Source organism: Bidens hawaiensis, unplaced genomic scaffold (assembly GCF_021521415.1).
Source record: "Bidens hawaiensis isolate Kalapana, Puna unplaced genomic scaffold, B.hawaiensis_p1.1 tig00014729_1, whole genome shotgun sequence".
Lineage (NCBI taxonomy): Eukaryota > Viridiplantae > Streptophyta > Magnoliopsida > Asterales > Asteraceae > Bidens > Bidens hawaiensis.
The window spans coordinates 229,591-256,428 of NW_027492294.1; the positions used below are offsets into that span (position 1 = coordinate 229,591).

Below are 26,838 nucleotides of genomic sequence, written 5' to 3' on the forward strand. Positions count from 1 at the left end.
ATTCTTTCTAGTTAAGTTGGTAAGCCACAAACATTTTAAAATTAAGGTAGTGAGTTCAATTCTCACCAACAACATATTTTTCATTTTATCATTCATTAAATGGAAATTGTAAAAATAGAAAGTTATACACTTGGCACCTATATGGAGGGTCTAGTTGAATAACATGCGAAAAGAATGTGTTGCTTTAATAATATAGGTAGATTCATGCATCTATCCATTCAACAACTTGTGACTTGTAAACTTCTCAACACTTTTGAGCATATATACGGATTACGAAAACTAGACATAAAAAAATTCATTAGATTAACATGTAAACAATAAAAACAAAAAAAAAGACAGTGACATTTGTGTAACGAAAAAGGTAAAGGTCTCACCGCACCCAAACAAAAGAAACAGATAAATAGATAATTGCAAAAAAAAAAAAAAACAGGTAAAGGTCTCACCGCACCAAAACAAAAGAAACAGATAAAATAAAAGAAAAAAGAAAAGAAATACAAAGAATCCAAAGACGCTCTAAACCGTAGACCCTTAAGTCCTTAACCAAAGAAAAAAGATAATAAATATAATTACAAAAAGGAAGGAAGATAAATGACCCACGGCACCAAAACAAAAGAAACAGATAAAATAAAATAAAACAAAACAAAGAAATACAAATATGCTCTAAAAGTAACATATGTTTGGTATTAAAAAATGAAGAGTGAAATAAAATGAATTATTCCAATTGAATGAATTAAAACATTTTGGTTGTCATAATATCATGTGGTAATGAAATGGGTTATTTCTTAAGAAATGAAACTCCTTCAAATTATAGAATTTTCATTCCTTTAAAAAGTTTTGTTTTTTTTTTCTCATTCCTTCAAGAAATGGAAATAACTCAATAATAATAATGATGATAACAGTAACAATAACAATAATAATAATAATAATTGTTATTATTATATTATAATTATTGTTATATTGTCAATATTATTATAGTATATTATTGTTATTAATATCATTATTGATTTGTATATTATAATACAACTATTATTATATTAGAATTATTATTTATTTAAATTTGGTGAGTTAACATTTCACAACACGTATGCGTGATTCAGCGTTTTTATGATTATTTTTATTCGATTACATAATTTCGTTGTAACGAGCGGGCTTTGAAAACTAGTTATTATGAATATTCATATATTAATTATTATTATTTTCTACTAATAGTAATAATTAGTAAATAATAATAACAATAATAATAAATATTATCAGTTTATTATTATTGTTAATATAATAATATTATTATTTACTAATAATAATAAAATGAAGAATCATTTCACTTCTACATGATAGGCAAGCATGACAATGAAATGTAGTGATTCATTTCATTCTTTTGTCTATTCTATTATCACGTCCATTTCATTCCCTTATTTTCCATTGACACATACCGACCCTTAAAGAAAACCATAGACCCTTAAGCAAAGAAAAAGGAAATTGCTAGTTGCTAAAATGGCAACGTCGAAGAGGTCTATTTTGGCCAATAGGCATGCAGATTCGAGATAGCACATAAGAATGGCCACAAGAAAGTAGGGATAGGTTATTGTAAAAGGACAATGTTTCATAGGAATGATAAGAATAATTATGGGCCATTAGATTAGGGGATCCAAGGGTTGAGATATAAAATTACCAAAAACCGACATAGTTTCCTATAATTACTTTTTTACTATTATAACCAACATAGTTTTCTAGAATTATTCTTTTACCATAGGTTTTAATGCCAAATGTCAAAAATATATTGGTTCTTACCATTCATAGGAAACTTTTTATTCTTATTTGAACCATTTTTCAAGAAGGTAATATATATATATATATATATATATATAGGATCAGGATCATGTGAGACATTTTTGAGAATTGAGAACTATGAGAACCATTTTGGACCACAAAAAAACCCAAAAATAAAAAAAATAATAAAACAAAAAAAAACACAAAAATAAAAAAGTAAAAAAACCAAAATTCTTATTTATCATCCCGGTTTCTTAAAAAAACGTAAAAAAAATTCTCGGTTTAGCTAAATTATACATATACATATATGTATAATATGAACATATATGTACACACATGTTTTTTTTCCTATACACATATGTATAATTTAATGTAAATGATAATGTACATATGTGTACATTACGTAACTAGAGATTAAATGAAAGTATACATATGTGTATAGGTATAATACAAATTAAAAAGAAAAAAAATCGGTTTTTTTTATTATACATACATGTATAATATGTACACACATGTTTTTTCCTATACACATATGTATAATTTAAGGTAAATGATAATGTACATATGTGTACATTACGTAACTAGAAATTAAATGAAAGTATATATATGTGTATAGTTATAATACGAATTAAAAAGAAAAAAAAAATTGTTTTTTTTAATGAAATCGGAATGAAATATAAGAATTTTGGTTTTTTTACTTTTTTAAAATTTTCGTTTTTTTTTTGTTTTATAATTTTTTTAATATTTTTTAGAGGTATTTTTTAGTGGTCCAAAATGGTTCTCAAAGTTCTCAATTTGCTAATGGTTCTCTTAGGATCCTTACTATATATATATAGGGGAGGGTTATACTAAAAAAAAGTAGTTTTCTAGGAAGACAAAGAATAAATCATAGCTATTGGATCATGTTAATCAATGGTTGAGATTTAAAATTACCAAAAACCGACATAGTTTCCTAGAATTACTCTTTCACCATTTAACCGACATAGTTTCCTAGAATTATTCTTTTACCGTAGGTTTTAATGCCAAATATCAAAAATCTATTGGTTCTTACCATTCATAAGAAACTCTTTATTCTTTTACCATATGTATACAAACGTACCTAGGGACGGTAGGACGAGAATAATAAGAAGAGAAAGAACAGGCCAGAATCATAAGGCAGGCCTGGCCCAAGGGGAGGTCGATAGACCCAGGCCCACTCTTGCGAGAGGCCCATAATTGTTAAAAATAAAATTTATATATTATATATATATATATTTGTTTTAACACAAAATGCTACATAAATGACTCTTTGGTTGAATGGAAAGTGTTATGAACTATGGAAACAAATGTCATGGGTTTGATTCCCATAATTAATCTTCTTTTTTTATAGATAAAAACTTTCATTTATATGTATTTTATTATTATTTGTTTGTTTTGGCTTTGAAAGGCATCCTTATTGGCAAAATTGTAAAATTATCTATTACATAATTGAGAACGCGATTTTAGGGGCACGTCTTTTTACTCGTCTCAGGCCCCAAAATTTTAAGGGGTTATTGGAGACGGCCCCAAAAATTTACTCGTCTCAGGCCCCAAAAAAGAAGGAAGGTAAAGGACCCCTGACCATAACGTTGTGATACCATGTGGAATAATGAAAACTCCTTACTAGGGCTGTAAACGAACCAAACGAACACGAACAAGGCCTTGTTCATGTTCGTTCGTTAACTAAATAATGTGTTCACGAACGGTTCACGAACACTTACCGAACGAGATTTTATGTTCGTGTTCGTTAATTAAGGAAATTAATGTGTTCACGAACGGTTCAGGAACACAAATAAAATCGGTAGAGCCTAGAGATTGAGACCGATGTTTTCATCAATGTGAATAATGAAAGCCTGTAAACGAATCGAATGAATACAAACAAGGGCATGCTCGTGTTCGTTCATTTAACTTTAAAAGAACATTGAAACTTAATCGAACAAATATTTATGTTCATGTTCGTTTATTTAAAAATGGGCATTTGTGTTCGTTTGTTTAAAATCTAAACAAACATAACTGAATAAAGATAAACGAACATGTATGAACAAACGTGAATGAACAAAAATATAAACAAACTTAAATGAAAATACTTAAATGAACATAAATTAACAAATATAAAACCTTTAATCAGATGACATATCCAGATAATATTTAATTATTTTCTATTAATATTAATACATAAATAAACAGACATAAACGAACATAAACGAGCGTTCATGAACATAAATGAACGAACGGAACATGTGTTCATGTTCGTTCGTTTAATTAAACGAACACAAATTTTTTGTTCATGTTCGTTGGTTTATTAAATAATCGAACATAAACGAACTTCCCGCCGAACGTTTCACGATAGTTCACCGAACGTTCGGTTCGTTTACAGGCCTACCCCTTACGGTGTAATGTATTATTGATTAAACTATATACATAAATACAATAAGATAAATACAATGAAGCATAACTAAATAAAATCTCCTGATTATGCTAACACTATAATACTAAACTCTAACAAAATATTCTACAATATTCTCTAATACTAACAGTTTATGTGGGGCTAGCCCACTTAATAGAGATAAATGTATATCAAAGAAATGGTTTCATGTTCATAACTTAGACAAGAAAAAAGTATATTATTAATTTAGAGTAGAGTAAAGTAACATTATTGTTAAAAAAAAAAACGTAACAATATTTTTCAATCTAAAAACCTTTTGGATATTAGACATAGCCCAAAAACACTTCCCTAAAGTAACCAAACAGTTAGAGGTGCAAAAATCGGGTATTTTTAGTACTCATTTTCGGATACGGAATCGGGTTCGGGTATGAAAGGGTAGTAGAACATCGGGTATTGGGAGAAACAGGGTAGGCTTCGGGTACGGAACCGGGTTCGGGTATGAAAGGGTATTAGAACATCGGCAAACAAGGTAGGCTTCGGGTACGGGATTGAGCTCAAAACGCATACATTATTCATACCCTATGGGTAGTGTCAGGTTCGGTTATGGGCATAAAAATAATCGGTTCCGTGTTTTTTCTCGCGTCCGGTTTTGGGTATGGTTTTTTTTCCACCTCTACAAACACCCGTGTGCGAACTTTTTTTGTTTTCCTGTCTCCGTAGGACCGTACGTGGACAAGGCCCACCGATGTTTCAACTCCATGCAATATTAGCCATGGAAATATAGCCCACATAGGCACATATATTGTTTTTATACATTCAACTTTCCAACCACATCCAGATTATCATGCCTTATATTTTAGACCTTTTAGCAGTATTTTTAAACCATTTTTTTTATTTCATTGTAAATATTAGTATTAGCTCCTTGCCTCCTTTCACGTTTGATACTGCATAAAGATAAAAACGGCTAAAAGTAATATATTTTCAAACATATCTTTAAGTCTGGGTTGAGTTATTCTATAAATACCAACAAAAATAGAAAGTGTGAGTAGACATAATTAAGTGACATGTGTCAGGTATAGAATAAAGAAAAAATGATATAAAAGTAATAGTATACATTTTCTCTCTCCAAATGCAAGTCACATGTTAATTTCTCCATCATTTTAAAAAGTCTACAACTTTTTCATATGATATTTAAAAAAAAAAATACCATAATAACAAACGTTTTTTATCTTTAATATGAGTATAATTTTGTTATATAAAAATTAAAACAAAAATTACGTCATTGTGTCTTTTTGCTTACTATTGTGCATTTTTTTCATCATTGTGTCTTTCTTTCTGTTTGTTATTGTATTTTTCTTGTCATTGTGCCCATCAACTCATCATTGTATTTTTTAATACTAATAACACCGTTGTGTAATAATAATATATACATATAATGATAAGATAACAACAAATTATCTAATACCTAACAGGCTAACACACAATTACACAATAACCTGAAACGTAAAAACACATGATGAATACATATAACACAATGACCTGAAACGTAAGACACAATTGTGAATACATATAACACAATAACCTGAAACGTAAAACACAATGGAAACTATATATTACACAATGACTTGAACCCAATACACAATGAACATAATACTTTTTTCTCCACAATGATAAGTAGGAAGAAACAATGACAAACAAAAAGACACAATGGCGTAATCTTTGTTTTAAATTTTATCTTTAATACGGGTACCAATTGAAAAACACAACAATCAAAATCTATAACATAATCCATAGAAAAACCCAATTAAAAACACAATGAACAACCAAGTAACACAATATAAAAAACACACTATTTTTCTTTTATTTTTATATAACAATATGATATTCATATTAAAGATAAAAAAACGCTTGTTATTATGGTGATTTTTTTTTAAATGTCGTATGAAAAAGTTATAGACGTTTTAAAATAATTGATGAATTAACATGTGCCTTAGATGTGGAGAGAGAAAGTCATCATAATTCATAAGTAGGTTATTACCTTTATGTCATTTTCATCAATTTATTTTGTATTTTAACTTTACCCCTTAAGTGTTTATCTAATAATTATTATGCAATAAAGCATATTTTAAAAGGCACCGATCGATATCTATATCTATATATCTATACTATATAATAAATAAAGGTTTCTCAATGCCACATGACATTACACAAGATAACTCTTTACAAAATTTTCCCACATCTCTCTCTTATTAAATATATTTCTCTTTATTATTGATAGTTTATATTTAACTTTTTTTCCTTTTTAATCTATTGTTTTTCTTTTTAATAATTATGTTTTGATTTAAAAAATTTAATACCAACATAAATATATTATTTAGTTTTATATAAATATATTGTATTAGTTATCAATATTAAGCTTTATAAGTAACGAATTTTAATGTTGATTTAGATAAAATAATTAATTTCAAATTTCAAAGAAAGAAATTTTCACTTTATGTTTGTTAAAAATTAATAAAAACTAAGACCAATCACTATAGATGATTGATTTGTTTTTGAGACAACTATTTTAACGCATGGTAAGTTATATGTTTTATTATCTAAAGCTAAAAACAAAAACAGAGCAAAACTACTAACTTTGATATGGAGGTTAAAATTACAAATATTATATACAAAAAAATATTTAGAGATTTATGAATTTTCAACAACCTTTTATTTCCATATTGTGTAATGTGTAATTTATTCAACCATATATTATATCTTTATTATATATTTTAAACATCTTTTTTGTATTCCAAATTGTGTTATTATTTAAATAAATTCGTTTATTATATCCTGTGTTATACACGAGTCTTAATGCCATATGTTTTTACACATGAGTGCTTTTTACAAAATTGTGACATCCGTGAATTAATAATAAGACGAGCTTTATTTGTTTGTTGTGTGTTTTCATTTAAATTGCTTAAATAATAATAAGATGAAAAGAAAAGACTAACATTTTTCATGAGCTATTGTTTATGGGTTTAGAAGGATTACGGGCCTAGAGTATTTAAGGAGATAAACTCTCCTAAAACCCTAAATCCCTTATTTCATCAATTCATCATCCTCTATCTTCTGACGATAACATACCTACTCACACTTCACCCTCCTGTGTGCACCAAAACATTTTATCTTTCATGTTTCATTCAAGATGCTTAAGAGATTTGTTTAGAGATCTCAAGAAATCAAAGATCTAATCTATCCTAAACATTAAGTTATGTTACTTTATTAAAGGTTAATCTTTTGTTCACCTTCATCTTGTTCTAATAATTGTAAAGAGGTAACGAACAAATGGATCTTGAAAGATTGGAAACGAAACGAACTGAACCAAATCGACACTAATTGAACCAAATAAGAAAATTGGTATTGGTTTTGGTTTAAATGATTTACCATAATATATACAAGTGTACACAATACAAGCTCAATTCCAGTGGGATGGTTACGTGACCCGAACTCCAAAACCAAGCAAGTAGGATTCGGACTAGGTCCGAGTTTGGTTTTACGAGTTTATGTCCAACTCGAGCCAATGTATAGATAAGGTGGTACAGACTCGAGCCAAAAACATAAACTCGAGTGACGTCCCTGTTGCGACTTGATTGGGTGTCGACTGGAATTAGAACTGAACTCGGCCTGAATCGTTAGTCGGCTCGATGATAGTAGACTCGATTCAAACAATATCACAAAAACCCGACACTCGACCCGTTTAAGTCCAAAGGCAAGTACATAAGTATGCGTGTACACCATGAGCCGGCTTAGTCCATCTTCCTTTCTTTTTCTCCGGCACCATGGCTGCCGGAATCGTTAAGAGGAGCAGCTTGGAGCATGAGGGAGGAGGGGATCTATGGATCTGTGTATAAAAGGTTTATGTGGAGGGGCATTTCTGTAAATAAGTAATAATAATAATAATAATAAAAGAGTAAGATAAAAATAAACGAGACCTGAGCCCGAGACCCGACTCGTTTAGAACCCATAACCGACTCATAATAAACCGTTAACTTATAAAACTTGTTGAGAATATGTGAGTTCGCTAATAATGGTTAGCTTATAAATATAAAAGAGAACTTAACCGAACTTGATTTAAATACGAACCCGACTCGCTAGGAATCATAACCCGTATGTTTGTGAAGGAAACTAAAGACACATAGGTTAGTTAAAAGGAAAAGTGTTAACTAATAATGATGTGAGAACTTAAACCGAGATCCGCTCGTTAATGAAACCCTTAAACTCGTTAAGAAACCGTTAACGTATTAGTTCGTTAAAATAATAAAGTTAAGCTTTGGCAAAGTTATAAGTTCGTTAAATCATAACCGAAACGTTCATTACGAAACCGTTAAATTGTAGAGCTCGTTGATAACCGTTAACCCGGTTCATAACTTATAAGAATTGGTTTCTTAATAATAATAAAGTTAAGATTTAATAAACTAATAAAATAAAGTTAAGTTTTCCTTAAACTAATGCAATCGGTTGGTAAGGTTATACGCTCAGTTCAGTTAACTTAAAGAGTTAACTCCATTAACTTAAGAAAATAAAGAAGTTTAAAAATAGAGAATTAATACGTCTACGTTATCAACAGTTAGTCGAGCTCAGTTGAAGAAAGGCATTACAATTAATTTCGAGCGGAACAGACTACAGGTGAGTTCTAGCCCCTTTTATGTGTTATGTTTTCGAGGCTGTGTGCATACTACGATGTGTTAGATTAATACACTTACCTTAAATGGTAAGTGTATATTAGATATATGTTTCCGTATGAATGTGAATGATATGGATTGTTTAACTAGTATGCACGTAGTTGTTATATTAGTTATGATAGAAGGAAGTAGAAGAAAATGTAACGAAGGTAGAATTGTATGATAGGTTAGAGGGCACCGGGCCCTAATAATAACCGAGGTATGTAGGGACTAGACCCACCCTTATAATATCCAAGGTATGTAGAACGCCGGATCCTTATTAATTTCCGAGGTATGTAGGGACCGGACCCTTATAATATCCAAGGTATGTAGGGATCGGACCTTTATAATATCCGAGGTATGTAGTCAGTAAGAAGCATGAATGTATGTAAGTATGTTTGAATAATATATGAACAGGTAAGTATTAATACGTATCTCCGGACACGTATTAGTAAGTAAGTGAATGTAATGTATGTTAATTAACTAGAACTCACTCAGCGTAGCTGACTTTTAGTATGCATGCAGGCAAGTAGAATGAGACAAGTTGCTTGATGAGGACACGTGGCAATAAGAGGAAGACTGACATCGCTATGAAGAAGATTATCATGTCATTTATGTTTAAGACTTATGTTATTCTGTTTAAGACAAAGTATTTACGTTATGTATGAATGGTTGACTTTTATTTCCGCGAAATGTTTTAATTAACTCTGATTTTTCCGAATTATGTGAATGAGTAAATCTAACCAGCGTGAAAGTAGGGTTCCTGGGCTCGGGGGGCCTTACAAAAATTTTTCCACATCTCTCTCATATTATATAATATATATATATGGGAGGAATCAAGAGAAAACTCATTTTTAGAGAGAAAACTTAAAAACTCATAAAGAATTATTTTTAATTAAATATAAAAAAATATTTTCAAATTTCTGGTTTTGCCATTATTCTTATATTTTTTTACCATTAACTCGAAAAAAATATTAAAAAATTAAAAAAAAACTGTTGTAATGCGCATAATATTACTGTGTGAAACCGTTGTATTACACATGTGTATTACTACGTATTTTTAAGTTCAACAGCGTTTAATTGTATATATTTAATATTTGTGTATTGTATATATGTAGTAGTGTTATATTATATGCAAAAAATAATAATAAAATAAAAGTCGACGTAGTGAACATGTGCATTAATGTTATATTACACATACGTACTAATGTGTATTCGATATGCGTATTAGTCTTATATTGCATATATACAATAGTGTATATCAAATATGTGCAATATTGTTGTATTCTATGCAATACAACACCTTTGTATATATACAATGCATACTACTACACATGTGTACTATACTGACGAGGTTACCGACAAGATTTTTTTTAACCAATAACAACATATAAGAATAATGAAAAAAAGAAACTTCAAAAAAAATTTTAAAAAAGTTAAAAATAGTTTTTAAGTTTTTTCTTTAAGAGGAGTTTTCTCTTGAACCCACTCCTATATATATATAAATATATATATATATATATACATATACATTTCTTTTTCTTATTAATAGATTCATATTTTAATCTTTTTCTATTTGATCTGTCATTTTCTATTTTTAATAATTATTTTTGTTTTAAAAAATTTAATACCAACATAAAAATATTATTTAGTTTTATATAAATATAGTGTATTAGTTATTAATATTAATTTTTTATAAGTAATGTATTTTCACATTTATTTAGATAAAATAATTAATTTTAAATTTCAAATAAAGAAATTTCCACTTAATGTTTGTTTTGCAATGAAGATAGATAAAAGCTAAGGCCAATCGCTTTAAATGATTTGTTTATTTTTAAAACAACTTATTTTAACACATGGTCAGTTATGTGTTTCATTATTTAGAGTTGAAACAAAAAACTAAATAAAACTACTAATTTTAATACGAATGATAAAATTAAAATTAAATTACAAATATTGTATGCAAAGAAATATTTAGAGATTTATGAATTTTCAACATTTTATTTTCATATTGTATATTGTTTAATTTATTTTACCATATATTATATATTTTATATGTTGAACATATTTTTTATATTTCACATTGTGTTATTATTTAAATAAATTTATTTATTATAACCCGTGTTCTACACAGGTATTTAACCTAGTTATTAAATATATCTAAGTTAACGTCACTTTTTTTCATTTTAAAATAAAAAAGGAGGTTGTCCAGAAAGCTTGTGGTTCGGAGCTCGTTTGAATTGACTAGATTTAAAATTTGGCGGAGCTGGTTTGTTTGTAAGCAAGCCGACCCGAGCCGAGGATGGCTCGCTCGTTATTTTGCCTTAATTTGGCTCGAATCCTTAAACCAGGCCAAGCAGCTTGTTATATTTTGTTGTGTTACGATATTTTTTTTTATATATGTTTGGTTATTATTTTCAAGTTTGGGTACGTGTTAGGTCTTTTATGGTTAGTAGAATGGATGTTTAGTATTTTGTTTGATTATATAATAAGTATCATATCATGAATAAAAGTTAGCAGATTGTTTTGAGTTAATTCTTCTCCTAAATCTTAACATTCTTTTGCTTCACGTCTCTAACCCTAAAATGTTGGCTTCATTAACACATTGTAAATTGAAGTTACAAGTTGGGTGTTTGAACTTTGAATAATGTATTGTTTAAATATTTTGAACTAGGGTTTTACCCGGCACATTGCACCGATCAGGCTGGTAAAACCCGGGCAATGATAAACCCAAACGTTGTAGGGCCCGGGCATTGAGGGAGTAAGTTGACGCAAATTCGGCTGGTTCCGGTTAAGTGCGTTATGATGTTGGAACTAAAAACCAAAAATAAAACAAAAACATATAAAATTTGAGGTGGATCAATTGAGTAGCGTCAGTCGGTAATACTCAGGAGTTGGGAAGATCCGAGCATTGTCGATCTCGGAAGTTGAGGCGGTGAGTCTCCGCAAATTCAGCCGATTTCCGTCACGTTGGTTATGCTACCGGAACTAAAACAAAAAAAATGGCATTCAGTCAATTTTTATTACGATACTGAAAGTAAAAAAAAAAGCAAAATGTTGAAACCCGGATGTTGGTAAAATCCGAGCTTTACGATGGCGAGTCAACGTGAATTCGGGCATTATCGGTTACGCTCGTTAACTTATAGAAACCGTCAAAAAACTTGAGCGTTAAACTCGAAAAATAAATTCGTCAAATTAACATATAAAAAATTAAATATTCGACGTTTCTTTGGTCGACAAACCAACGCTATGGTAAAACACTAAAACCCAAGCGTTGTCAATCACGGACTTTGAAGCGGTAACACGACACGAGTTTGGTCGGTTTCGGTTACTTTCGTTACGTTACCGGAGGTAAAAACTGGAAAAAATATTAAAAAATGAGGTGGACTGATGGGGTGGCGTTGGTTGGTAAAATCAGATGTTGGTAAAACGCGTTGTCTGCCCCGATCGTTGAGGCTGCGAGTCTAGACGAATTCATTCGGTTTCTGTTATATTCGTTACAATACAGGAACTAAAACAAAAAAAATTCAATAACGTACCAATACGACGCCGCCAAGTGGCCCAATCGGCACTTAGTGTCACCAAACTTTGTAACTGTTATATATAATAACTAGGATATAGCCCGTGTAATACATGGGTGGTTAAAAAATTGTAACAAAAAAATTAAATTTAATAATAGACATAATAACATACATTATGGATTCATAAAATATAAATAATGATAAATAAAAATTTATAATTCATAAATATATAAAAACTCATTTAATACAACATTTAAAGTTATATTTGTAACTTTGTTAGTAATCATATAAATGGTAATAGTATTAAAATTAAATAGCTTATTAGATGTAAATTATAATTTTAAAAATTGTTGAGGTGGAATCATATGTGGATAGTTTAGTTAAATGCCATGCGAAAACTTTGTAATACTTTAATATAGTAGTTAGATGAATTTAATATTTAACTCGAGCTGAACCAATCCCACCTTTCCCTGGCTCGGCTCACAGCCTTAAGACCGTTCGTAGTGGGGCGCTTCCCATATCCAAAAAGCCCCAAATCGTTAGGGAACACCGCCTCCGAGGCACTTTAGAGGGGGGAGCGCTTCCCACAAAGCGTTGGATGGAGGGACGAAGGTTATGTTTGATTGGTGGGTTTGTTTAGTTGTATTATTTTTAATAAAAAAATAATAATAAGATAATGATTAGTAGTGGCTCAATCTTCTACACCTTTTTTTTAAGTCTATATGGTGATCACGTGGCGTCACATGGCGCAAACCACTATACATGGTATGCGTTAATTTAATTGGACCCAATGTTTTAAAAACTGGTACGTACCTGTCGGTAGAACCGGTTATACCGGATTTTGGTAAAAAAGCCGGTATTTTCGAGCGGTTTGCTTGAGCATCGTACCGTTTTTTAGACTCGGTTATACCGGATTTTCGTAAGAAAGTCGGTGTTTTAAAATGTAATTATGTTGCCTTCAAAAAGAAATAAAAAATATAATTATGCTAAAAACCTCATACCTGCAAAATGACTAAAAAAATTGCAACACATCAGTCAGCATATATGTCATTTATGGTAAATATGTGACAAGTTGATAAAGGTCTTAATTATAAGATTAGTTTTATTCCCAATCCAACCCAACTCAACTCAACCCAACTTTTAATAAAAAAATTAATTTCTCTCTCTTCCTTTTACACAACTCAATTTTTCACATTTATTCACAACATAACACAAACCAATTATTTTAATACATATATCTTATTAGATTTTAGTTTATTCTATAAAAGTTAATAAACTAATAAAAATATTCACTTTTTAAGAATATTATTTTAAGTGCAAAAAATTATAAAAAAAGATAATATCATAATTCTATAAAAAAACCTTGAATTTTTACAGGCATTAACAAAACAAAATTTTAGATATAACAATATTAGAAAATACATATTTTTAAAAGTGTTCAATTTTTAATAAAATTTATATCAAAATGTTCATAAAAATAAATTAAATAAGACTTAGTCTTTAGATTTTTAAAATAAGTTAATAATATAAATTATTAAATAAAAATCAAGTTATACAAAAACAAATTGTTTAAAAGAAAAGAAAAAGAAAAGAATATTTAATTAAAAAGCGGGTTGTGACCTAGGTTTGGATTGTGTGGTAAAAAGGATTTAATCTTTTTATTTATTTCTTGAATAGTGCCATGACCCCCTATGAGGTCACCAATAAACTTAGTCCAAGGGCATATAGTCGTTAGCATGCCAATACATAATTTGATAACAGGTTCAAAGTGAAGAATACACTGGTACACCCGAAAATGAACCTCCCGAGTCGACAATAAAAATGTTACCCGTAACATAATCTGATGAGCCATGGATTAGAAACCTAACCAATGACGTTATGGCCGGATCAGTTTTCCCAAATTCCTTCAATGGTATCGTTTTCAAAGCCACATTCTTGAGCCATTTCTTTTGCATGAGTTCCTTCGTAATCTCAGATTTAAAAAGCCCAGGAGCAATCGAGTTTACACATGATTATTTTGCAAGTAAATAATGATAAAACCAAAAGCATAAGTTATAACAAGCAATAAATGTGGGACGTTTCACTTCACTTTTGTTACGGTATCAATGGCTGATTTCGATGAACAATATGCAACCTTTCCATGTGGATGAACACGACCAAGACCGGCAACAGAAGAAATATTGATTACGGATCCTTGTAGATTAAAAGCACGCATTCGAAGGCACACATACTTTGATACTAACCATGGTCCTCTTACGTTTGTTTTGTAAATTGTTTCCCAATCTTCTTCTGACAAATCCAATGAAATTTGTAGAGGACCTACATATATGCACACATAATACTACATCAAAGAAATCCTCAATCGAAGTTTTCGTTAAGTTTGCCAAGTGTTGAGATGTTTGTAAAGTAAAAAAGAGGGTTATATCACCTTTCTAAAACTCTATGGAATATAGTTCAGCTGATATTTCACATTATATTTACTTATTTTAATCGAACTAGCTAAGACATGAATTAGAGATTGGAAACATGCATCATAAATTGTGGATGCCCTGGGGTCAAATCATGACACCCTGGATGTTGTCTATGATTTATATGAGCATTTACATCAGCTTCTCTATATTCATCTCTATCTCTAAAATATATAGATTTTCTATATTTTGTATCTCCATCAGGTTCTCTATCTCCGTCTATCTATATATGGTTTAATGAATAGTAATTCTCTAAATATAGAGATGTACTATTTATCACATCTATAAATATTTATGAGTGTATAAGAAAAAGAAAAAATAATAATAAATATAAGTGTGAGTGAGATAAAAATAGAGATAGAGAAGTGTAGTATGATAAATAACATTTAGCGATAAATTTAAAGAAATGTGACATTTAATTTAATTATTGAGATTAAGATAAAGAAGTTGGTGCGAATGCTTAAAGAACATTTTTGTTGTATAAAGATATAGTTGCTTATTGTAAGTGTGATACATCTTTGTAGTTATTGTATAAAGTTTCCCCTTCTATGTTTTGTTTGTGGATTATATTAACCAAAACACATGTTCTGAAAAACAATTTTGTTAACGAATCATCATAAGTATAAAATGTGCACACTTAGTTATGTACCTGTAGTACCAGCATTGTTGATTAAAGCATCTATGCGCCCAAAAGCGTCCCAAGCCTTGTGAACAGACGCTTCAATGGTTTGGCTGTCAACAATGACATCAAGCTCCACCGCCACCGCCAATATGTCACTTCGATTCGCATGACAACCGTGGATTTCCAAACTGTTGATTTCATCACACAAGGCCTTGAGGCGTTCCATCCGACGAGCTGCCGCAATGATCCTGCAGCCAGATTTGGCTAAGTCTATACACAATTCCCAGCCTATGCCAGAAGATGCACCGGTAACCATCACGACCTTGTCACTGAGGTCTCTCCATGGTTCGGGTTCAAGGTTTGCTTTTTGTTTAGAAGAAACCATCATTGATGTTTAGATTTTGATAATTAAAATTTCATACGAGTAATGAGATGTTTTTAATAGGATGGGTATCATAACTTGGAAAAGTCAATAATGGATGTTTATCTAATTTAGGTCCACAAACTCAAGCCTAAGTGAAAACTATAGACAATAAATGATCACAATAATTTACATAGGACTTCATTTTTTTCACATAATTAAAAGTTTAAAACTTAAGTAATAGTGATTGACATTTATATTTTTTCAACTACAACTCAACTTTCTAATTAGCTTTTTAAATTACACATTTTTAACAATGACTACACCTTGAAAAATCAAAGTATTATCCAAGTTCTTAATACGACAACCCAATTTCTCCACAAACCCTAGCTAGAATTCTATGGTCGGATATCCCAACAAAATAGATATATGGAAAAAAAAAAGGCACCCAAATGTGTCGTATTGTCGTGTAATCAAAGTTAGATCGAAAAGGGGTCAACAAAGGAGATGAATGATTAAGTGTTGGAGAAGGAAAATGGTTATGAGGAAGATAAAAGTGGAATACACATCATACCAACATTTTTTTAGGTAGATTCATAAAAACGCAGTTCAACCATTTTGGTGACCCAAAGTGAAGTAGAAATCCAAGGCTTTTCTAAATTTGTTTGTTACAAAATCTTCTACTTTATACGGGCTTGGATCGGCAGTAATTAACTAAAAAGCCTTTTTCCGAAAATGCAGTAGGAAATGCATGAATCAAAGGCCATCGAGAAATGAATGAGCTCGGTTGCATCGTAACATTTTAAATGTTAAATGTTTGACTATGCAGAAAAATAAATTTTCGACATAGGTTTAAAGTAATGAAATGAATCCCTAGCTTGGGGACCATAGACAATGGATATATTCAGATGAATCTACTAAAATCATTAGTTAATGTGATGAGCAGTGATAGGTATAACATAAAGACACTTGGAGATGGTCCCCAAATATCACAACGAATAATATGTGAAAGAAAAATACTACTAGACCAAGATAGGAAAAAAATGCAATCTACTATATTTTGATATATTGCAAACATTACAATCGTTTATTGAAACGTTAAGAAATTAAAAACACAACAAACTAAAATCAATAGATAACCAAGGAGAGAGTGTCACATATCATGAGAGATGAAGAAAGAAGCGGCTGAAACTGTCGGATGCATGATTTTTTGTCAGTGGGGGCAAAAAATGAGCCTATCATGGATCAAATTAAACGATTCAAATAATAATAATTTAGTCAATTAATTTCTATGAACACATCAAAAACCTCTACATTTCACATTAGACTCCCGCAAACACTCTTTAACTTTCAGTAATTAGGAATTGATACTCTAACTCTAGTAAAACTCTAGTATCACGGAACTTAAACCAAATTTGAATTCATATTTATTTTCACTTTATGAATACTTAAGAGTTCGCATATACTTTCATTATATGGATAAACTTATATATCCTAAATTCCAAATATCAATAATATCAATAAATAACTCCAAATTACAGTAGAATGGGCCTAGCCCGAAAGCTTTCAGAGGCCTAACCACTTTGCCTAAAAATTAAACTGTTGGGCTGGAGTTGCGTGAGGGTTTGCTGTCGTGGGCCTAACATCTTTTTGTCTAAAAATTACATTGTTGGGCTGGGACACACAAGATTTTTCACTACACAAGAAAGAAACAGTTACAACTTACAACAATGTAGTTACTAAGAAAGTATGTGTTCTCCGTTTTTTACGGTATATTTGTGAGTGAAGGAGAGATAAAATGTTACTGTTAATGAGTAAATTTTGAGAAACACTGTTCACCCTTCATAATTTTTTAATATTTTTGAAAGTTCTTGTGAGTGAAAGAAAAAAAAAGTAACGATAAAGGTATAAAAAATATTATTTAATGAAAAAGGACGGAGCTTTAGTGTAATTTTAGAAATGAAGATAGAAAATGAGTTGGGAATGCTCTTATTTATTACAAAGTGTTTATCAATTTTTTTATAAATAATTTGATTTGCTATAAAAAGTATTTTCAATATGAAAGACAAATTAACAAAAAAGTGATAATTATGTGAAAGTTTAAAGATTTGTAAGATTGGAATGGAAATGGAAATGGAAATGGAAATGGGAATTGAAACCCTAGAAGCGACGTCTTACAGTATTAGAGTATGTGCACGCTTGGTATTTGTGTAAGGTCCACCAAGGTTAGAGGCCCATAAGTTTTTAATTTTTTTTTATATATTATATCAATTTTTTAATTTCTTTTAATATATTTTAAAAGCCATTATTATAACTCGCATAAGGCATGCAAGAGCCATCAAGCTCTTGATGACGACCCTGATTGAAAGGATACAAAGAAATATCTTTTCTCTCAACTTCTTTTGTTAATAAAACTCAAAAACATAGACTTTTTCTGTATTACCTTCCATTTCATTTCACTCGTTAAATCAGATTCAGGAATATGACATGAAAGATAACCAAGAGCATCCATAAAAAGGAATTTTTTAGAGGTTGTTTTTTGATTCCGTTACACGTAATTAGTTATTACCTTTTGCGGGCATCATTTTTATGACTTGTTTCTTTAAGAAGTTCTCTAAGTAAAAACTAGAAAAAGGATATGGAGGTGGGGCCGGATAAGGACTTTGGACGTAAAAGGTGGAGATAATATGGCGATGTTTTTGAGTGTTTTTTGAATTCCTTATTGGTTGGTTTTGGGTTATTTTGAAGAATTATATTTTTATAATGTGACAGCTTACTAAGCGTGAGTTTTGTAAATGAACCGGACGACTGGACGCCCGCTTAGCAAGAAGTTTGTTTATGTTCGTCTGTTTAATAAATGAACCGGACATGAACAAAAATAATTTGTTCAGTAAGACTAACGAGCGAATACGAATAGAGACCGCGTTCAGTCAATAGTAGAGGTGGGCAAATAAACCGGTTAACCGAACTGACCCGAAAATTAAACTAAAACCGAACCAGTTTGAAACCGATTATGTAGAAACCGGTTTGGAACCGATTGAAGACGTCAGTTTGGAACCGGTTTGTAATTTTTCTTCCGGGTTAATCGAATCGAAAAAGGCCAAAACCAGGCAAAAACCGCTCAAAACCCGAACCGAAACTGATCAAAACCCGAACCGAAACTGGTCGTAACCTGGTCAAAAAACCAATTTCAACCCAAAACCGAAACCGATCATAAACCGGTTTTGACTTTTGTTGACCAAACAGAACTGGTTTAAACCCAAACCGGTTTTGAGTTTTAAATCGGTTTGTGCACCTCTAGTCAATAACGTTCGTGAACGTCCAGTAATGATTATACTTTTTGAAATTAATATGTAATATATCATGTTCGTTTGCTCATTAGAGTCATTTATGTATGTTTGTTCATTAATGCCGGTTAGTGTTTATTTGTCCATTAGGGTCCGTTAAAATTCGTTTGTCCGTTTACAATATTAACGGACGGACAAACTCAATTCCTTAATGAACGTTCATTAAACAGAATTTTCATAAACCATCCATTTATCCAACAAAAACTTAACCGACAAAGTGTCATCCGGTTCGGTTTACTACTTTATATTACGTTACGTGTTATTTAGATCTACACCCACACCAGTCGCTTCTAGGGTTTCTCTTCCACTCAAATCTCCAAATTAGGGCTTTCAATTTCCATTCCAAACCAATGGCAGCCACCGCCGTCCCACCACCACGCTCCGGCAAGACCGAGAGCTACGTAGACAACAAACGCAAAGACGACATCCGCACCGCCAACATCAAAGCCGCACGCTCCGTCGCCGACGCCGTCCGCACCAGCCTCGGCCCCAAAGGCATGGACAAAATGATCTCCACGGCCAACGGTGACGTCATCATCACCAACGACGGCGCCACCATCCTCAACAAAATGGACGTCATCCAACCCGCCGCCAAGATGCTCGTCGAACTCTCCAAATCCCAAGACATCGTCGCCGGCGACGGCACCACCACCGTCGTCGTCATCGCCGGCGCGTTTCTTAAACAATGCCAAACACTCCTCCATTCAGGTATCCACCCGACTGTTGTATCCGATTCGATTTATAAAGCATCAGTAAAAGCTGTTGACGTTTTAACCGCTATGGCGGTCCCGGTCGAGCTTTCGGACCGGGAGTCGTTAATTAAATCGGCTTCCACTTCACTTAATAGTAAGGTAGTCTCACAATACTCTTCGCTTTTAGCTCCGTTAGCCGTAGACTCTGTTTTATCCGTTGTAGACCCTGCGAAACCCGATTTGGTAGATTTACGAGACGTTAAGATAGTTAAGAAGCTAGGTGGGACGGTTGACGATACCGAGCTGGTTAAAGGATTGGTGTTTGATAAGAAGGTTAGTCATGCTGCGGGCGGGCCTACGCGTGTGGAGAATGCGAAGATTGCGGTGATTCAGTTTCAGATATCGCCGCCGAAGACGGATATTGAGCAGTCGATTGTGGTCTCGGATTATACGCAGATGGATAGGATTTTGAAGGAGGAGAGGAATTATATTTTGGGGATGATTAAGAAGATTAAGGCGACGGGGTGTAATGTGTTGTTGATTCAGAAGAGTATTTTGCGTGACGCGGTTACGGATTTGTCTTTGCATTATCTTGCGAAGGCGAAGATTTTGGTGATTAAGGATGTGGAGCGGGATGATATCGAGTTCATTACCAAGACTTTGAATTGTTTACCGATTGCGAATATTGAGCATTTTCGTGCTGAGAAGCTTGGGTTTGCGGATGTGGTTGAGGAGGTTTCGCTTGGGGATGGAAAGATTGTTAAGATTACCGGGATTAAGGATATGGGTCGGACCACAACTGTTCTTGTTCGCGGGTCGAACCAGCTGGTGCTTGATGAAGCGGAGAGGAGTCTGCATGATGCTTTGTGTGTGGTCAGGTGTTTGGTGAACAAGCGGTTCTTGATTGCAGGTGGTGGTGCGCCTGAAATCGAACTCTCGAGGCAGCTCGGTGCGTGGTCTAAGGTTTTGAAGGGGATGGAGGGTTTTTGTGTTAAGGCTTTCGCGGAGGCACTTGAAGTTGTACCGTACACTTTGGCTGAAAACGCGGGGTTGAATCCGATTAGTATTGTTACAGAGCTTCGAAACAGGCACGCGCAGGGTGAGATTAATGCTGGGATTAATGTGAGGAAGGGGCAGATTACTAATATTCTGGAGGAGAATGTGGTGCAGCCGTTGCTTGTGAGCACGAGTGCGATCACTTTGGCTACCGAGTGCGTGAGAATGATTTTGAAGATTGATGATATTGTTACAGTCAGGTAGAATTGATGCAGGTTCATCAGTTGGAGATTTGAGGTATGTTTTTTCTTTTATGGTTTGAATTCTGTTTTGTTTTGATGGGATTTATGGTGTTTTATGTAGAACTTTATTTGTATGTTTTGACTTGATGTTTTTGCTTATTATTATTATATGAGTTGGTCTATGAATTTTATTATCCCATATGTTTTATCTAGTGGTTTTGTTATCTGTATTGGGGTTACTGGATTATTAAGCTTGTTATTAAAGAGAATTGGCTAGCTTTTGTTCTTTCCTAGAGATCCGATTGATAAAAAGCTCGAACCGAGTCATATTAAGCAAAGCCCAAGTCTCAAATAAAGCTCGTTCAGTTATTGATCCCAAGCTTGAGCCTGGGAAGTCGATTAGGTTGTCGAGCCTAATGTAATTTTAAGTTTAATCATTTGGACTTCTATGCATTAGTCTTTCAATGCACAACTGAACTCGAGCTGAGCTTTGGCCCGTTTAATTTACGACACACGAGCTTAGGCTTGTTTAAGGTTTTTCTCAAAATATATAAAAATAATTTAAAATGTATATAAATTAGTTAATGAATAATAAACAAACTAAGCCCAAGTTGAGCTCAGGTTTGAAAAAAGAATCGCATGCCAAGTAAGTTAAAACGAGCAGAGCTCGAGCCTAGTCGAGTTTGGGTTTGGGTTTGTCTTGTTCACACCCCTGAGGTTGATGTCATAAAATAGCTTGCTATTTTTCTAAGCTTTAAACTGGGCTGAACCCAAACTCAAAATTTATTGCTGGTATGTTATGGGCCGGTCTTTGGTCTTTTGGGTTGGGTTGGTCTATGTGCAATCTCAATATAAGAGAAACATTATGAGTGTTTCATTCATAACGCAAAACTGAACTTCAACTCCAGAGTTCTGAATTGGGTTGACATGAAAACACAACATAAACCTAACATGAAATTAAGTAATTCAAGGGTTTGGGTCGGTTTTGATTTGTACCTACAAACACTTTCAAATTCAGTAATTCACGTGGTTTTGATTCGTACACAACACATTCAGCTAAAAGGGCAAGTACTATAAAAGTAATAACTGGATGTGTAATTTCTGGTCAATCAACAATCAAAAATGTTTTGGTAATTTACTTGTACATAAAAACTATTTTACAAAGGTTAAAAGTAATAAATTTATATATGGTATATACAAACATTTGTAATGATTGAATACGTATTTTTAAATTGGGAATTAAAATAGAATAATAATATGTGTGATAAGGCTTGCTATTGACTGAGTTCCCTTCATTCCAACGGAGAATCATCTGTAAACCATGTTCTTGCATGCTCATCGCATATTTGATATTATGTGTGCGTACCAACTTTATATTATATTATTCATTGTTTGTTATGATATCATCAATTATGTTGCTATGGTGTGGATGAAGGGTTGATGAGTTTCGAAGGCTATCTGAAACATTGCACCAAAATAATTAGGTGTTGGGTTGTTATATCTGATTTGTTTAATAAACGGATCGTGTTCGGTTAATTTGACTAAGCAATTTAGTTAAATAAGTTTACCCACTAACCCATTTTGGGCCCTTTAGCCTAATTTTTATAACCCGCCAACCGGTTAATCTTAGTAAATCAGAGGTGAACAAAAATCTTTCAATCAGTTCATAAAACCTACACAACATCACATAAAATTTAAAACTTGAACAAGAACATAATACACTAGAAATATATAAAAGAAAATTTATGATATTTTCTGTTTTCCCACTCATCTCTCTTGAATTTAAAAAGAAGAATTAGATAAACTTATTTCATAATTTCATTGTTCGGTTATTAATATTTAATAATATACCTTATACATGTGTATGTCATATGTAGATTACATAATATATATATATATATATTTGTAGATAAACGAAATAAAATAAAATAAAAAAAGACATTCAACAAAATTAGTATGATGATTGTTTTTATTTATATTATGCATAAATCTTTGATAAAAGTCATAAAATTTGATTTATTATTTTGTTATCGGAGTAATTTATATTCTATAATATTATCAGCCTAAAATATAAAATGGAAAAATAATATTTACAAATAGTGTTTACAGGAATAAAGTGGTAAAGAAGGAATAAAGGGAAATTGTTTCCACTACGACGCTCAGTTTTGTTTTTCATTAAGATTTTAATACTTTTTGTTTAAAATGATTTAAGAAATTATTATTTTTCTGATAAAGTTTCAAAAATGATTAGAAATTTCTCTTTTTCAAAATCAATGTTTTGTGGGAAAGGTTAAAATATAAAGAAAGACAAAAATAAGAGGCGTGAGAATGATTTGTGGCAACACAAAAACCCTTTAAAAAAAATCAAATAAAAATAATAAAAAAATCATATCTCAAAATATAAATAAAAAACGAAAAAAAATTAAAAACTCAAATATTTCCTACGTCATTCTCATAAAAAAACGACGAAAAGACATAATGATGAAAATGAAAAAAATACACAATTATAACTAAAAAAAGACACAACATATTTTAAAATATAACATAATGTTTAGTAATATAACATACTATCAAGAAAAATAAAAAGACACAATGTCAAAGAAAAAACACACGCAATCAATGACGAATATTAACATAAAACACAATGATAAACAAAAGACACAATGATCTTTTCCTTCAACATTGAGTATTTTTTTTTAACGAGAAAGACGGTGGAAACATTTTTTTTTGTTACTTTTTTTATTAAATTTTGAGTTATGATTTTTTTAAAATTTTTTAGGGGCTTTTTTGTGTTGCTATAAATCCTTCTCATTCATTTTATTTTTGTCTCTCTTTGTAGAATAACTTGACACTGTTTTTGTTTCATTTATTTGAGTTCGTATATAACTAACATCCATTTTTTTAAAATTATTTCATGTTTATTCTATCAAAATTATTTTTACAAAAATTCTCATAGTAAATTATTAAAAAAATTGAAATAAAACTAAATGCCTTATATAAATATTTTTTTAACTTTCTCTTATTTTCTTTTATCAACGAAAACCCAAGTATAACCAAAGCCCGCGTTAGCATTCTCTCTCAAAATGGGGCATAATCTCATCATATTTTAGGTAGCATCCATAGTTTTCTTCGCCTAGAATCAAATTTGAGACCTTCCGGACAGAAAACCCGATATAAGTGAGTAAAGATTTTCACCTCCGACCAGTTTGACTCCCCATCATTGGGTCTTAACTTTCTCCAATTACAAGGGATTTTAGAGGTTGCTTTTACCCATAGTGAATGAATGATATCATTCCATGTTACCTTTATAATTTAGTTTTTGTTTTTTTTTAAATTATTTAGTCAATAGTGAAAATGTAAAAATTATGCAATATTTTATTCACATTATATATGTTACAAACGAACTTAAATGAAGAGTTTTTTCTCTTTCAAAATATACTCTTTAAATATAATTAATTTTCACTAAATTTTGTTAACTTTTTTTTCTTACTTTTCTAAAGTATTCTAAATGTACACTTATCTTTAATTTTATTTTCTCAACATTATTATATAAATTTCATTGTAAAAAGGAGATGTAGTCAATATTAAGTATTTTTTTTATATTGTACGCGACTTTCACAAGTACTTTGACATGTGACGGAGTAAGTTTCCTTGAGTTTCTATGTTTTTAAAACAATTAATTTGATATTTTATTTGTCATAATTTTCCACTGTAATTATATTTGAAAAAATTATGTTTAGAAATTCAACCACTCCAAAAGGGTAATAATAACAAATAAAATCTATTTCAGGGAAAATTACTTTATTCTTTTACATATAAATCACTTGCCTTAGTAAGAGAATATGTTGTATTGAGATATAAAGATTTGCCTTTTGCTGCCTTTATTGGAAGAATTTATTCAAAGTGTCGTAAATCATTATGCCGTGCTAGTATACATAACTAGTCTCACGTTATTTAAAACCGTGAGTAAAAAAAATAAGTATCGTCGACGACTTATTATCGAATGATATAGTCCATTAATAATTAGTATTAGATTGGTAACAATTTCACTAGAAAAACAAAAAGATTATCCGTCCCGGTAATTTCTCGATAGTTACAAAATGGCTTAAATTCCACGTGAATGTAATACCGGTTTTTAAAATATTGAATTTAATTATAAAAAAAATGATGTGATGATATGATGGGGCTACAAAATCATTGCACTCTTAAAATAAAAATTATCTCTTTACGGACGTGGCATATTATTTATCCTTAATTTGTAACCCCACTGCTGGTTGCCTAAAGTGTGACATGTGGTTGAACGAAAATCCAGAAATTAATTACTTCCAAATTTCACTTCAGCAAAGAAAATTAAATGTCACCATCAATTATCACAATTATTGCTCAAGTATGCACCGTTTGGTGGAATTTGTACACGTATATTAATTTTTAATTTTAGAAAAACTATTCTTTATATTTTGATAATGACATTTACTACTACTAAAGAAATTGAGTTATTTGAAATTATAAGATCAAAACTGGGTTGAAACACTGCTACATAAAAAATTTTACTTTTCAAGACTAACAAATCATATTCTATTTATTTATTTAGGGGGTTGCTAAACATAATCCTTTGAATTATTTTTACTGATTGTTAATTTTTCATTTAAATTACTATTTTAATAATAATAACAACAAACATTAAAAAAAATATAACTTAATAGTTTTTTGTTTGAAATTTTAAAAACACTATGAAATGAAAAAAAAATGTTAAAGTAGCTAATTTGTCAATTAAAAATGTTGAAGGAAATGAAAGTTATAAGAAAAAATACGTTTAGCAACGGATGAGATTAATTTAACCTAACCCTTTATTTAACTCATCAATGACTTTATTTTAAACAAACTCAAAAGGTTTAATATATAACTCAGGCCATATTTTTCTTTTAAAATAAAAGTAGACTAGTTTTCCATTTTTTTTTCTTCTTAGTATTATTTCATCTTCGAAAATATTATTGTTTGGCATGCAGATATATTAAGAGTCAAAAACAGGTTTGACAGGTACAAACTCAATTGGTCAAACATAAAAACATTATCCTCTTTATCCCAAATATATACAATAAACACTTGGATTTTTGTTTTGTATAAATTTTCTTTTTAAGTAAGTTTTATGATCACTTAATTTTAATCCACTGCTAGCATTGCTGAGAAGTGATAACTTCTAATGGGCATGTTTCTATTCATGAATAAAATACCTTTTCATTCATTTATTTTATTGTTTGTACAATTTAAAGCATTTATAACATAAAAATTGGAATTGTAATTATCTAAAATTATACCCCATAGATAATAATTTATATTAATGATGTGACCAATAACGTTTCTAATTTTTACTTTCGTCCGTAAGTGTAATGACACTATTGAAAAAGTAGTTTTGCTTACTCCTAGTGAACAATTGATTGGTTATTTAGTTTAATTCAAATTAAAATGTTATGAATTACTTTGAAACAAAATATATAAAAGTTAATAGCTTGTTAGCGTAGGGTTGTCCTTGACAATATAAATGAAAATTTTGAGTAACATCAATTATTATCGCTCAGTAAGTCATAATTTAGATTATTTAAATTCAATTTCCGTTTGAATCAATACATTATAGCTACACATATATCAAATAATTTCAAGTATTTTTATATAGTTTATACTAGGATAACAATCCGTGTTACACACAGTTGGAAAACA

At 30.9% G+C, this 26,838-nt stretch overlaps 2 protein-coding genes across 2 annotated transcripts; one reads left to right on the forward strand and one right to left on the reverse strand.

Annotated features, from left to right (window-relative positions):
- Positions 1–14,475: 14,475 nt before the first annotated feature.
- LOC143547526 (uncharacterized) lies at positions 14,476–15,870 on the reverse strand. The gene is made up of 2 exons (XM_077038927.1): positions 15,513–15,870; positions 14,476–14,714 (listed from the first exon to the last, which is right to left on the reverse strand). Exons 1-2 carry the CDS (start codon positions 15,868–15,870, stop codon positions 14,476–14,478), a joined length of 597 nt encoding a protein of 198 aa, XP_076895042.1.
- A 3,667-nt stretch (positions 15,871–19,537) lies between these two features.
- LOC143547534 (T-complex protein 1 subunit delta) lies at positions 19,538–21,175 on the forward strand. The gene has a single exon (XM_077038935.1). It carries the CDS (start codon positions 19,544–19,546, stop codon positions 21,143–21,145), a length of 1,602 nt encoding a protein of 533 aa, XP_076895050.1. The 5' UTR covers positions 19,538–19,543; the 3' UTR covers positions 21,146–21,175.
- Positions 21,176–26,838: the final 5,663 nt, after the last annotated feature.